The sequence below is a fragment of the Solanum stenotomum genome, chromosome 6 (genome assembly GCF_019186545.1).
Source record: "Solanum stenotomum isolate F172 chromosome 6, ASM1918654v1, whole genome shotgun sequence".
NCBI lineage: Eukaryota > Viridiplantae > Streptophyta > Magnoliopsida > Solanales > Solanaceae > Solanum > Solanum stenotomum.
Genome location: NC_064287.1, coordinates 42,383,443 through 42,396,863, shown reverse-complemented (window position 1 = coordinate 42,396,863; position 13,421 = coordinate 42,383,443). Strand labels below are relative to the sequence as shown.

The 13,421-nt window shown below is 31.1% G+C and overlaps 1 protein-coding gene and 1 pseudogene across 1 annotated transcript; both read left to right on the top strand.

Moving 5' to 3' along the window:
* The window catches only part of LOC125868773 (uncharacterized), a 5,515-nt pseudogene extending 862 nt beyond the window's left edge, over positions 1-4,653 (top strand).
* A 5,177-nt stretch (positions 4,654-9,830) lies between these two features.
* LOC125868772 (uncharacterized) lies at positions 9,831-10,451 on the top strand. Its single transcript, XM_049549337.1, has one exon. The coding sequence runs from the start codon at positions 9,831-9,833 to the stop codon at positions 10,449-10,451; it is 621 nt and encodes a 206-aa protein (XP_049405294.1).
* The last annotated feature ends 2,970 nt before the right edge of the window (positions 10,452-13,421 follow it).

Sequence of the window (13,421 nt, the reverse complement as noted above, 5' to 3'; positions counted from 1 at the left end):
TCTGTGATCATATAGTCTTGTGTCGTTTACTGAGTTTCACCTCTCACTTTATTTTCTTGATGTTATTGTCTCCGTTGTTGACTATGCACTTTACTCTTATTGGATACTATGTCATATATAATGTTTCCTCTTATTTCTCTTGGGTTGTTGTACTTGAGCTGAGGGTCCTCCGGAAACAGCCTCTCTACCTCCACGAGGTAGTGGTAAGGTCTGCGTACACTCTACCCTCCCCAGACCCCACTTAGTGGGATTTCACTGGGTATGTTGTTGTTGTTGTTGTTGAATAAAGGAGCCTTAGCTACACCAATTTTTTTTTTTTAAAAAAAGCAAGGGACATATGCAATATATATACACACAAAAATTGTTTTTCATATTGTAAAAGATCTTAAGATTTGTAATATCTTGACATATAAGTTATTTTTCCGCATGATCTCCTCATAGAGGTCATTGTAGTAGAGTTTAACCCCAAGTTCAGAATTGATTGATGTGGTTCCTCTAATCCTAGGACACTAGAATATTAAACCATGAACAAAAAAAAAGACATCAGAGAAAATCATATTGGGTAGTGATTGTGAGTCTCAATTCTTAACCGAAGGGGACACCAAAAGGTCTTTACTCTTCTATCCCTCATATAGATAGAGGGAAAGTAAAGCTTTTGATTTTTTCAAAATAATAAAGAAAAGGAAGAAAAATAATAAAGAATAAAAAATAATTAAACAAAGGAGTAAAAATAAGAAAAGGAATAAAAAAAATAAGGAAATTCAAAATAAAATAAAAAATACAAAAATAAAAGGGACCAATAGATGAGAAAAAAGTGGGAAAATAAAGGAAAAAACTAGAGAAAAATAAATAAATAAAGAAAGAAAGAAATAAATGAGAAATAAAAAAGAAAATTAAAAAGAAGAAAGTAAATATATAAAATGTATATTTTATTAATTTTAATTTTAATAAATAAGTTAATGATTTTAGTATTTTTTTAATTACTTATTGTTGTGTATATTTAATTAAAAAATAATAATTAACCTACCCTACCCCACTCATCACACTACCCCTATTTTCCTCCCCCTCCCTAAAACCACTTTCCCTTACCCCCACATCATCCCACACCCTCACCATAACTCCCCATTCCCCAATTGTCCTGCTTGGCACAAACTCTTTAGCAATTCGAGTGCAATTTCCTTTTCCAAGTTTGTCCAATCCAATGAAGAATGCCCTCTCTTCATCTTCACTCTATCTTCTTCCCTTACTAGTAACTACTCATCCCTCTCGGCTCTCGTTTCACTTGTTGATTCTTCTCCAAAGGAAGAAACATTGTTGACAGTAATCTCAACGCCAAACGATTATGTGGTTTCTTGGATTTCTTTGTCATATTTTTTCACTAACTACTCTTTCTTTTTTTGCAAATTTTACATAGTAGAAAAAATAGAATGAGCAACAAGTGTAGTTGGAGAAGCAAATGTCCCAATTAGTACAACATGACCTTATAGCATCTTTAAAAAAAACAAGGAAAATGCTCAAATATGTATCAAACTTTTAGAAAAGACTCATTTATGTCATTCATTAAAAGTTTGACTCACCTATGCATTACCGTTTAAGAAAAGGCTCATTCATGTCATTATTTTTTAACGGTGATTTTGCAAAATCATTTTTTACACGTGACCAATTATAATTCGGTCACGTCATTATTTTTTTTATATTAAAAAATCAAAATTCTGAACAAACATTGAATTAAAATAACCCACCCAAATTTAAAAAAGTCCCTATAACCCATCAGTAACCCAATTTTTCATTCACTTTTAATCTAAAAACCCTAACTAAGAAAAGAAGTTTCTTCACTTCTATAAGGACGACCAACTCCTTCTCCTTCTCCGACGAATTTACTGATCTTTCTTCAATCTCGTTTATGAAGATTAAAGAGGTTAGTTTACATATTACTATTAAATATTTATTTAATGTGGTTGGTAGAGGATTTCAAGAAAGTGTACATATGGGGTTCTAAGTCATGTGGGTTTGTTATTTTTGTATGTGTAAATGTATTGTTTAATAGGTAATGTTTTTGACTTTTAATGACCTTTATTTGTTTCTTTTTGTTGTGGTCCAATATTGTATTCATTGTCAAATTTAGGGATTTTTTATGATTGTTCTGTAAATGGTTTAACACTATGTTATAGTTAAAAGTTCTCAACTTTTAATGATCTTGTTTGTTTCTTTTTGTTGTGGCCCCGAATAGTATTCAGATGTTAGATTTGGGGATTTTTATGTGACAATAGTATAAAGGGAATCATTGTTTATTAGTTAGAATTTGTCTTTTAAAGATGTTATTTGTTCCTTTTTGTTGTGGTTTCGAAATGTATTCTCTACAAAACTTTTACACTATACTATTCCGTTTCTTGCATTCCTTTAATCTTTCTCCCTTTGCCCTCCATCAAGTAATTTGACAAGAATCGTAGACAAGTTGCTTAGCTATTTTAATTTGAAGACTTGTTTCTTGTTCTTCGATTTATGTTATTATGGATAGTTCAATCATCATATTGACTATATTTTTATTGTTGTATGTTGCTGGTTCCTCATTTATTCAATTGTTTTTTTTTTTGGCATGTGTACATTAATGAAGAATGATTGCTAAAGTAACAATACTTTTTCACTATGGGGGTGAATGGGTCTTTTCTCCCCAATTATTGTACACTAAGAAGTTGATGCATATGTGGCATGAATTTGATCCAAACTTATTGTCTTACAAAGACTTCTGTGAAGAATTTAAAAAGGAGCTTGGTTAATTTAAAGTGAAACAACTCTTAGTTGCTGGACCATCTGGTAGATACTACATAGTTGAAGGTGATGATGGTATTCGGTCTTTACAATGTCTGATTTGTCGTGAGTTTACTACATAGTAGAGCCTACTTTGACACGAAGTGTAAGAACACAATGGTTGACAATAACTTCACAGAATCCTTCAATGCTTGGATTTTAGAAGCAAGAGGTATGCCAAATATCAAAATATTGGAAGAAATAAAGGATTAAGGTTATGACTAGGTTGGCAGAAAATGAAGACAAAGTTAGGCATTGGAAAACTGAATACAGTCCACAATGCATGAAGTGGTACAGTGATTATAGGGCAATAGCACATGGATGCACTGTGAATTTTAATGGTGATTATGGTTATGAAGTACGTCTGAAGGTGATGATAGGCATACTGTGAACTTAGAGCATATTAGATGCACCTGCAGATTGTGGGAGTTATATGGAATTCCCTGCCCTCATGCCATTAATGCATTTATGCATAAGGAAGTTGTTCCAGAGACACAAATTCACTAGTTTTACAGTAAAAAAGCTTATTTGCTGACATACAAACATAAAATACAACCTGTTAGAGGAATACAATTTTGGAATGTTGATCCTGCTTATGCAATGGAACCACTTGATATGATCAAAACGATTGGAAGACCCCAGAAGAAAAGAGATAGAACAACAAATGAAGCAAGAAAAAGAAAAGGTGAATGGAGTTCATCAAGAAAATGTTCTATAATGACATGTAGTAATTGTGGGGAACAAAATCACAACGCAAGAGGTTTTTATAAGGTATATTTTAAACTTATTCTCTTATTTTAGGTAAATCTTTAACTTGCATTAATTGTGTATTTTTGGAGGGAACTATTCTTAGTTGAATAAAAATAGTTGAATAGTTGTTAAGACTGCTTTTAGTTGGGCATTTTTTTAGACTTCAATTTTGAATATTTGAAAACTGAAATTGTTGTGACCGTTTCAGTTTTTGGGACTGCTATAGCTTTGTATTTCCTTAGACTGCAATAGTTAGAAATATGAGTTAACATTATTTTGTTTGATAGGTAAAAGGGGCTGAACGACTTCAAAGAAAGGCAAAGGCAAAGAAAAAATTGGTGAGATATCAACTAGAACACAACAATCTGGCCATGCTTCAAGAAACAACCGTTATGAGCCTGAATTTGGTACGCAACCATCTCAACAATTAGCCTTTCGAACTTAATTTGATACTCTTATGGACCTGATATTGGTGAGATGAAGACCCAATATTGAGGCCAAAAACCATCTCTGAAGTTGATACATTGTTGGCCATGAGAAAGAGCAGAATGACACCATCAACTGGTGGTAGAAGAATTCAATTCATCGGAGATGCAACTGGGGTGTCAACTCTAACAAACTTTCCTTATTCACCAACAAAGATAACTTGGCTAGGAAAGGAAGCTGTTACATGCAATCAATTACTAAATGACGCAAGGAAAAAACGTATCAAGATGATGGCAAGAAAAGGTCAAGGGGAACCAGCCCCCGATTCTTCTAAAATATGAAAGTTGTTTTGTTTTTCTTTTGTGATGCCTAGACATTTTAAAGGTTAAACCTTTTATTTTGTGATGCCTAGACATTTTAAAGGTTAAAGCGGTTGACATGTGATTTTTGTTATTACAATTAGTTTAACCTTAAAATGACAATTACCTATTTTGTAATAGGATGACAATTGATGCTAGATTGTTGAAATATTAGGTTATGCAGTATGTTGATATTGAAGTTTTGTTTTATAGATTTGTTGTTTTCCTGCATAGAAAAATTGCTTGCAATGGTGCTGTCAATGGATTAAAAGTGACCAATGATGGAGTGTATCTCCTTAGTGCAGGTTGACATCAAGTCTTTGCAATGAGCTTTTGTATTGCTACTGCTTGGAATTTGTTTATGCATTGTGATTATTATCCTCCGGTCTTATGTCATTATTTCTGTTAGATGCATGTATGACAATGTCTACGGTCTGGTGCATGTTACTGTTATTTTTCTATAGTTGGTCAATGGTGAAGTGCAACTCTAGAATTTATACATCAGATTAAGGTGCTTTCTAATCTCATTTTGATATGCTTCTCTAGCAATTCTCTAGCAAAGTTGTTTATTTTGGGCATTGTTTTTAAAACCCTGATGTAAGATAGCATTTAAACACTCTGCGATAGGACATGATATGAGTAGATTTATTCCCTTGTGATTAAGGGAGGGATGGACAAGCTTTTGCAATCGACCAAGATAATTGGAGCGACTGAGTAGCTCACGAAATTTTGAGAGTCAAACAATATAAATTTCAACCAACATTTTAAGATGTATTTTTCATCATATTTGATATGAAGAAGGTTGGAAGTTGTAATACTTTCCGTATAGTTTTTGAATATCTAGCGCAACATGACAACTAAAAAGTAATGTGGAAAGTATGTTGATAGTAGTAATAGAAAACAAGTAATTCGTTCGTCCAACCTGACTTTCATTTATAATAAAACACTGAAATGCAACACAAAAAAAAAAGAAAATAGATTACAACACATAATCCCTATGGCATGTTTGACTCTAGCAGCCATGAATTTGTAACTGGATACTCTTTCACTACTACTTTCAGATGTAGTAGGCATCACTGTTAAATTGTGGTGAAAGGACGAAACCCCCATTGTAGAATGAGTAACAATAGCTTTGTAATCTTCGTGAAAAAATGAAGTCTCGAAATAACCCTCAGCATTTGTAGTCCCAACCAAATCCTCATGTGTTAATGACACACAAATTTTGTCAACAACATCTCCAGTAGCTAGATTCTTGAAGTTGTTATCAGTCAAACACATTTTGTAACATCCATTTGGTGTCCACGTCGTGAATCGACTAACTTCAAGTCCACAATAATAACACCTCCTCTTTGAACTAGAAGAAACATTCGACCCCTCATACATTGTTAGAAAATAAATTAATTGAAGGAGGTGATAATGGAAGAATTAAGTTTGAGGGTTAAGGAATGTGTTAGAACTCATCCAATCGCCCAAGAAGTGAAAGAGGGTCGAGAAGGATCTTAGGGCTTTTTGGATTGAAAAATTGAATGAAAAATTGGCTTACTGATGGGTTATAGGGATTTTTTAAAATTTGGGTGGGTCTTTACTTGGGTGGGTTATTTTAATTCAATGCTTGTTCAGAATTTTGATTTTTTATTATAAAAATAATAATGACGTGGCCGAATTATAATTGGCCACGTGTAAAAAATGGTTTTGCAAAATCATCGTTAAAAAATAATGGCAAGAATGAGCCTTTTCTTAAACGATAATGACATAGATGAGCCAAACTTTTAACGAATGACATAAATGAGCCTTTTCACATTCACACACACATTTTTTTTTTTGTTTTAAATTCTTTCATATTGAAATATATCTCTCTCTCTCTCTCTCTATATATATATATATAAAGCTGAATATAGAGAAAATGATGTGATATCTCTCTATGACCAGCATTCCTATTTATTTTTTTCTCTTTTTTCATTTTTTTTAATCCATAATATTGTACTAATTAAATAGTTTAAGAAAAACCTATCAAAAGAAATGTTTACTAACGGTAATGTTGATGCCTAACAGTTATGTTATTAAAGCCTTTAACAAAAAAAAAACAGTAAGCCCACATAATAATAATTTCCAATAAAGCCCAAGTAATTGCTTCACCCATGTAGCCAGACTTTGGCTTTTCAATTTCTTCAGTTTTACTGTGCATTACCATGTCAAAATTAGGATATAAAAAGACAAAAGCTTTACCTCACCACAACAATTCTTACTGCTATTTAGTGTGGATTTATTAAGTTGGGCTTATTTGTATGTGTCATCTTCTTAGCATATCTAAATATATTCATTTCTAATTTTCTATACTGATAAAATTTGTTTGTGAATAGATAACACTTTTGAATCTCATGTATGAGTGCTTTTTACTTGACATTTGATAAATTTTTCAGATTATGGCATCTGCATCAAGAAGCGTGTGGTGTTGAATATAATTTTTAAAAAGGTCATTAAATTTACCCTTTAAATTGAAAAAAAATATTTTTCTGCTTCAATTTATTTTATTGTGCTCTTTTTTTTTATTAGATCATTTGGAATTTGAAAACTGCTTATGATATTCAATTATTTAAATGTAGAGACACAATCTAACTTATATTTCTTTGTTTGATGCAGATGGATTTAGCTTTTTACTCCATCTACCATCTCTATTAGTAAAGTAATGGAATTTGAACTTTCCTAAAAGAGGAGTTGAAGTTCTAATTTTAATTAATGGAGCGTAAGTGGACTTATGGTGTAAAAACAAAAATATTGACTTTGAGAAAATCTTAAATTTGTGCAGTGTTACTAATTAAGAAATCAAAAAAACTTTTCTTTTTTATGTATGTAGTAGCTATTTACCCAATTGCTTTTTCTTATTAATCTCACTAACCTTTTGAAATAATTAATGTGTATAATATTTATACCTCTTCATATTCTATAATATATTTTATGTGCTATTTTAATATTTTGTTTTATTTTCTTATGTTGAAACTATATAATATTATCTTTTGATTACTTATCTTTATTATTAAGAAGTTGCAAAAAAAGAAGTAAGAACATATATTTGACAATTTTTTAATGAAAATGAACGGGTAGAAGAAAAAAGTGAAAAAGGGTGAGAAAAAAATAAAGACAAAAAGTATTAAAAAAATGTACATTGTAATTAGATTTATTAAAGATATACAAAGAAACATCATAATTTTTGGAAATATATACAGAAAGAATTAATTTTTTCTTGAATTGTTATTTTTTTTCTTTACTTTTTTTTAAACAAAAATAAAAGTATACGAAAATCAAGTACTTTAAAAGATTTAAACTCCTAAGTGATGAAAATTTATATAGGAATGTATGAACCTAAATTAAATGTGAATAATTAAAACTTGAAATATTTGAATTTGAAAATTAAAAAGAATTTTGAAAATTAAATGTACTTTCTCCATAAGTTATTTAGGTTGAGAATTTTAATTTTTTCGATGATAATTATAATTATTTGAAATTATTAGAATCATGAATGTTTTATGGAAATATAGGACCTTCTTTTAATGAATTTTAATTAGTTGTCGATAATGAAATTTTGTATATGATTATTACGGGTTATCAAAATAAGGTTATTCACTATTTCTTTATGCGTATGAATTTTGATTAATAAATTGTGAATACTTTATAGATGTTACAACTTACAAAGTATTTGTATTATAGTGAATGTCCTATATGGGGATCAAGTTAGATTTCCCCTATAAATAGAGGGTCCTCTTCAATGTAATATCATCTCTCAATAGAAATAATAAGTCTTCTCTTCTCTCTACTTTCTTCTTCTTATTTTATAGTTTCATAACAATATATTCCATTTAGTTTTTTTGACTTATTTTGAATAATAATAAATTTCTTTCATAAATGACATTGTGTTTGAATTGATGTTAATTAGGAGAGAGCATAATGCTGCTTTGGTATGCTAATTTCAATTTTTAATTTTTTTTTTTATAAATATTACACCATTATTATATCATTTTAAAAAAATTGATTTCTCTTGGTGTCAATTTAATGTTAAGATTTTTTTTCTTAATTATTTTGTTTAGCAGGGAACAAGTCTCGACTCTAAGTAATATAATATACCGCGCGAAGCGCGGTTCAATTTACTAGTATTATGATAAAATACATGAAGTATTCAAAGAGTTAAAATTATAATAAATCAAGAAAAAAAAGAAGAGAGCATAAATAATATAATAACAAAAGAAAAAGAGATTACAAATACACCTTCGGACCTTGACTTTCTTGAAAAAATTTAGCACAATAGTCCCTTTCATTCTTGTCACATGAAAATCCAAACTTCATTCATATTGAAATATCTTAATTAGAGATCTTGATTCGAGTCTTGGGTATGGAATTTCTGCGTGAATCCATATATAACCGGCTCCTCGCCAGTCGGAAAACCAAAATTTAGACATTACTTTCAACTCACCTGGAAACGTGTAACCATGTTTTTGCTCCAAAAGAGGATGAGGCAGCCTGTGGTATGTCATTCATTCACACTTTCGTTCTTTCTTTTTCTCATATTTTTAACTAAAAGAATAAAAGAAAACACTGAAATAAATTAGACTAAGAAACTCAAATAATGATCAAATAATTCATGTGCGAGAAATGTCATATACACCCCAACATAGAGTTTTTAAAAATAAAAAATAAGAAAATAAATTTAAAATTATTTTTTCACTCCTGTTAGATGAAAATGATATATGTGTTTCATTTTTATAACAAAGTGACATATGAGAGCTACTTTTATAATGGTAAGGTATATATATGAGACACTTTTGTAATAAGTGGTATATCAGTTCTAAATAGCCAAGTTGAAGGGTATATCGAGTTCTTTTCCCTAATTTTAATAAGTTAAACTTTTGTTTCTTGTACTGTTGCCTTAATAAAAGTATATTAATTATTATGGTAATATTTTTAAGTAGTAATAATATAGGGAAAATGCATAAGTACCCCCCCAGCCTATGCCCGAAATCCCAGAGACACACCTAACCTTTACTAAGGTCCTATTAACCCCCCAAACTTATTTTTTAATTAATTTTCTACCCCTTTTGGTCCTACGTGGCACTATTTTGAAAAATTTGTCAACACGTGCTGGGCCCACAAGAATAGTGCCACGTAGGACCAAAAGGGGTAGAAAATTAATTAAAAAATAAGTTCGAGGGGGTAATAGGACCTTAGTAAAGGTTAGGTGTGTCTGTGGGATTTCGGGCATAGGCTGGGGGGGTAGTTGTGCATTTTCCCAATAATATATAATTACTTTTGATTTATTTCCTTATTTGGTAGATACGCGGTTTCCTTATTTGTTCCGCTCCTAAGTCGTCCTAACAGATTAGGAAATACCACAGCGCTTATAAATAAATAATTGGGCATTTGCTTCTCTAACTACACTTCTTACTCCTATTTTTTCTGCAATTTGCAAAAAAAGAAAAGAGTAGTTAGTGAGAAAATATGGCAAAGAAAATCCAAGAAACCATCAAATTGTTTGGCGTTGAAATTAGTGTGAAGAATGTTTCTTCCTCTAGAGAAGAATCAACAAGTGACACAAGAGGGATGAGTTGTACTAGTCATTGTAATAGTAAGGGAAGAAGATGGAGTGATGATGAACAGAGAGCGTTTTTGACTGGATTGGACAAACTTGGAAAAGGAAATTGGACTCGAATTGCTAAAGAGTTTGTGCCAAGTAGAACACCAACACAAGTTGCGAGTCATGCCCAGAAATATTTTGACAGACAAAAGGAGAACAGAGCACTCAAATACAAAAAGTCCAGTGTCTTCGACATTAATTTGGACGAAGAATCCTCAAATACTTGTCTGGAATTGTTGTCGAAAAGGGCATTAAAGGAATATAACAAGAAAGGGAAAGAGGTTTTGAATGAAGAAAGTCCAATTTCAGCAATGCCAATCAGCTACAGACTTCCTCCTGATGGAAGCTATGGCTATTGCTATGTTCCCATGAACAATTATCAGTTTAATTTTATGTCATCATCAACTAATGCAACTCCACTAGTCCACCGGGCTTCGTCTCAGTTTAGTTCTGCCTCCGTGGATGATTTAGATCTAACTCTCTAGCTATTCAAGATACAACAACAATGATTTTTGTGTTGACAAGTTATATTGTGTAAATTCTAATTTTGGATGAGGGAAACATGTTTTCTTAGAGTATGCAAAAATTCATTCTTTTGTAATTTCATTTCGAAATATAATCACGTTTTCCATTTTCTGACAAATAGATGACTCGAAAAACAAATTGCAGATGAATGGCAAGATAACTTTGCCAAAATGAAAGAAGCCTCGGAATCCAATGTAAGCTCCAACGGTCAAGCTCAAATAATTTCTCTCCGTTGATATCTACTGGAAAATGGTCAATCCAGCACGCGGATTAAGTATCACATTCTTTTTCTATTTTAATAACTGCAAGAAAGACATTTAATTAATCATCTCTGAAAATAATGTAATGGAACCATAACAAGCTTACCATGAGATTTCAATAAGATAAACAATGGAAGAATAGGGTGCACAGCGGAAACAGTGTCGATGATCCCATCCAATGTGTTCATTGCAGCCTGTTCGGATATAAATAAAACAAATAAACATAAGGTTAGCCTCCGTTCTCGTGTTTATATTGTTGAACTATCATAATTATTCAAATCAAGAAAACCTTAAGCTTTTAGATGAGATTGCCACATACTTCTACACATGCTCATGCATTCAAAAGCCTCAACGCCACCATTGTCAAAAAAAAAAATTAAAAAAATTCACGTGCTTGACTCATGACAAAGAATCAGGCAGCATACAAATTATTTAATAAGATATACCCAACTATTAGAAATTATTTTCTTGCACTTATGTATAAGAATTACTCTTTCTTTTATTTAGTATTTCAATAATTGGGTGTGATCAATATATTACTATGAAAACTTGAAAATGTAGTGTTATTCATACCACAAGTGAAAAATACAAAATAGTTACAAAAGAGACAAGCATAACGCTGACAACTACTACATACAAGCTTAATTCAAAATAAGGTAAATGTTGTCAAAACAAAAATCTTTGGTGTTGTATCTTGAATAGCTACAGAGTTAGAGCTAAGTTATCCCCAGATGCGGAATTAGACTCAGACGAATTCCAATGGACGAAATCAGAATTAGTTGATGATGACACAAAATTAAACTTATAATTTGTCATGGGAACATAGAGGCATAGCTTCCATTAGGAGGAACTCTGTAGCTGATTGCCATTGGTGAAATTGGACTTTCTTCATTCAAAACTTGTTTGCCTTTCTTTTTAATGCCCTTTTCGACACCAATTCTGGACAAGTATTTGAGGATTCTTCGTCCAAATTAATGTCGAATACACTGGACTTGTTGCGTTTGATTGCTCTCTTCTCCTTTTGTCTGTCAAAATATTTCTAGGTGCCATGGGAAGACATTTGATTTCAGCCTATTTCAAACTATAAGGTTATAAGGTTAGTAGGAGTGTAATGTTGTCTTGTCGTGCGTAGGTTTATGATTGTTAGTGCCTGTCGTAGTATTGCTAGTCGTACCTTCTTAGTTCTTGTCATATGTTGTGTATTGTGTTTCAATTATCACACTATTTTGTTGTTGTTATTGTTTCTTTCTTTGTAGACTTTACACTGCTTTTCTTATTAACGACTATGCTTTCTGTCTGATTCTTTGAATGTTCTAACCCCATATATTCCATCAGAATTGAGCACCACTTGGTCATCCGCAAATATATATTTCGGAATGATTGGTAACACTTGATAATAATCGCTGTTATCTCTCATTGTAAATAATTTAATCCAAGATTCTTTCATACCATACTCTTTCATTACCCACAAATAAAAAACAATAGCATCCTCCTCCTTGATACAAACAAAATTTACACTAAGCATTCCACCTAACACTGTTATGCCTTGCTTGAGTCGATTGTGTCACGCGACAAGGGCATTTCCTTCGACAATGATAATTCTCCAAACACCTCATTTGAAATATTAAATGAAATTATAGAAAAGCTACCTTCTACGGTATAAACAAGCCAATGAAATGTTCCTCGTACTAATGTCAAATAATTCATATTTTCAGATTCGAGAGAATTTCGGTGGGTGCCTCTCCATTTTCTTCGGGAATCTTAATGACCGTATAGTCATCACTAGTTGGGTCATATCCCAATCCATGAATGTAACCATGAATTGCGGACTACTTAATTTTTTGTTAAATACCAAACTCTCTATTTTCTGTTTTAAAATAATGAAAATGTGTAAATAATATTCACCCAATAAATAAAAGATAAAAGAGAAAAAAAATTACTAAGTAGGAAGTGAGAAACTAATGTTGAATCAAAAATATATTGTGAAGGGGAAAAAAACCAAAACAATGCATTTTTGAAAATTTGCTATTTATAAGGAGGAAAATAAAATAAAAAGATAAATATTCATATTAGCAAAAACAAAAAAAGTTGTCACATCACCCATTCTAAAAAGACATATTTATTGCTATTGGTTAATAGAGATCACATAAATAAAGAGGTCCGGAAGAATTTACAAAGAAAGAAAATGATAATATTAAAAACAAAAAAAAAACAGATTTTTTTTTCTTTTAGTAAAAGAGATTAGTAATAATATAGAAAGAAATATATAAGGTAAAGATACTTATAATAATGAAGAAATAAAAAAATAAGGCATCTTTGATTATTTGCTAAAAAGATAGTAAATATATACCAAATAAAAAGAGGTGTCACCTTATTTATTTTATGCAAATGTAAAATACCAATAAAATACCAGTTCTTTGTCCTTTTCCCCCCTTCAAAATATATTTTTGAATTCAACATTAGTTCCTAACTTTCTACTTTTAGTACTTAAATTATTCTACTGTTTTTTCTTTTCTTTTATTTGTTGGGTGAATATTATTTACACAATTTTATTTTTACAAAACAAGCTCCCATTCAACTTCAAAAAATAGATATTCTCCTGATCTTTGTGTTAAGATATGACACCTGAACCTAACTCAACCCCAAAAGCTAGCTCCTGAGAGGAGGTTT

Coding starts and splice junctions, on each gene's coding strand:
- LOC125868772 (XM_049549337.1), top strand. CDS start 9,831: ATGGCAAAGAAAATCCAAGAAACCATCAAATTGTTTGGCGTTGAAATT.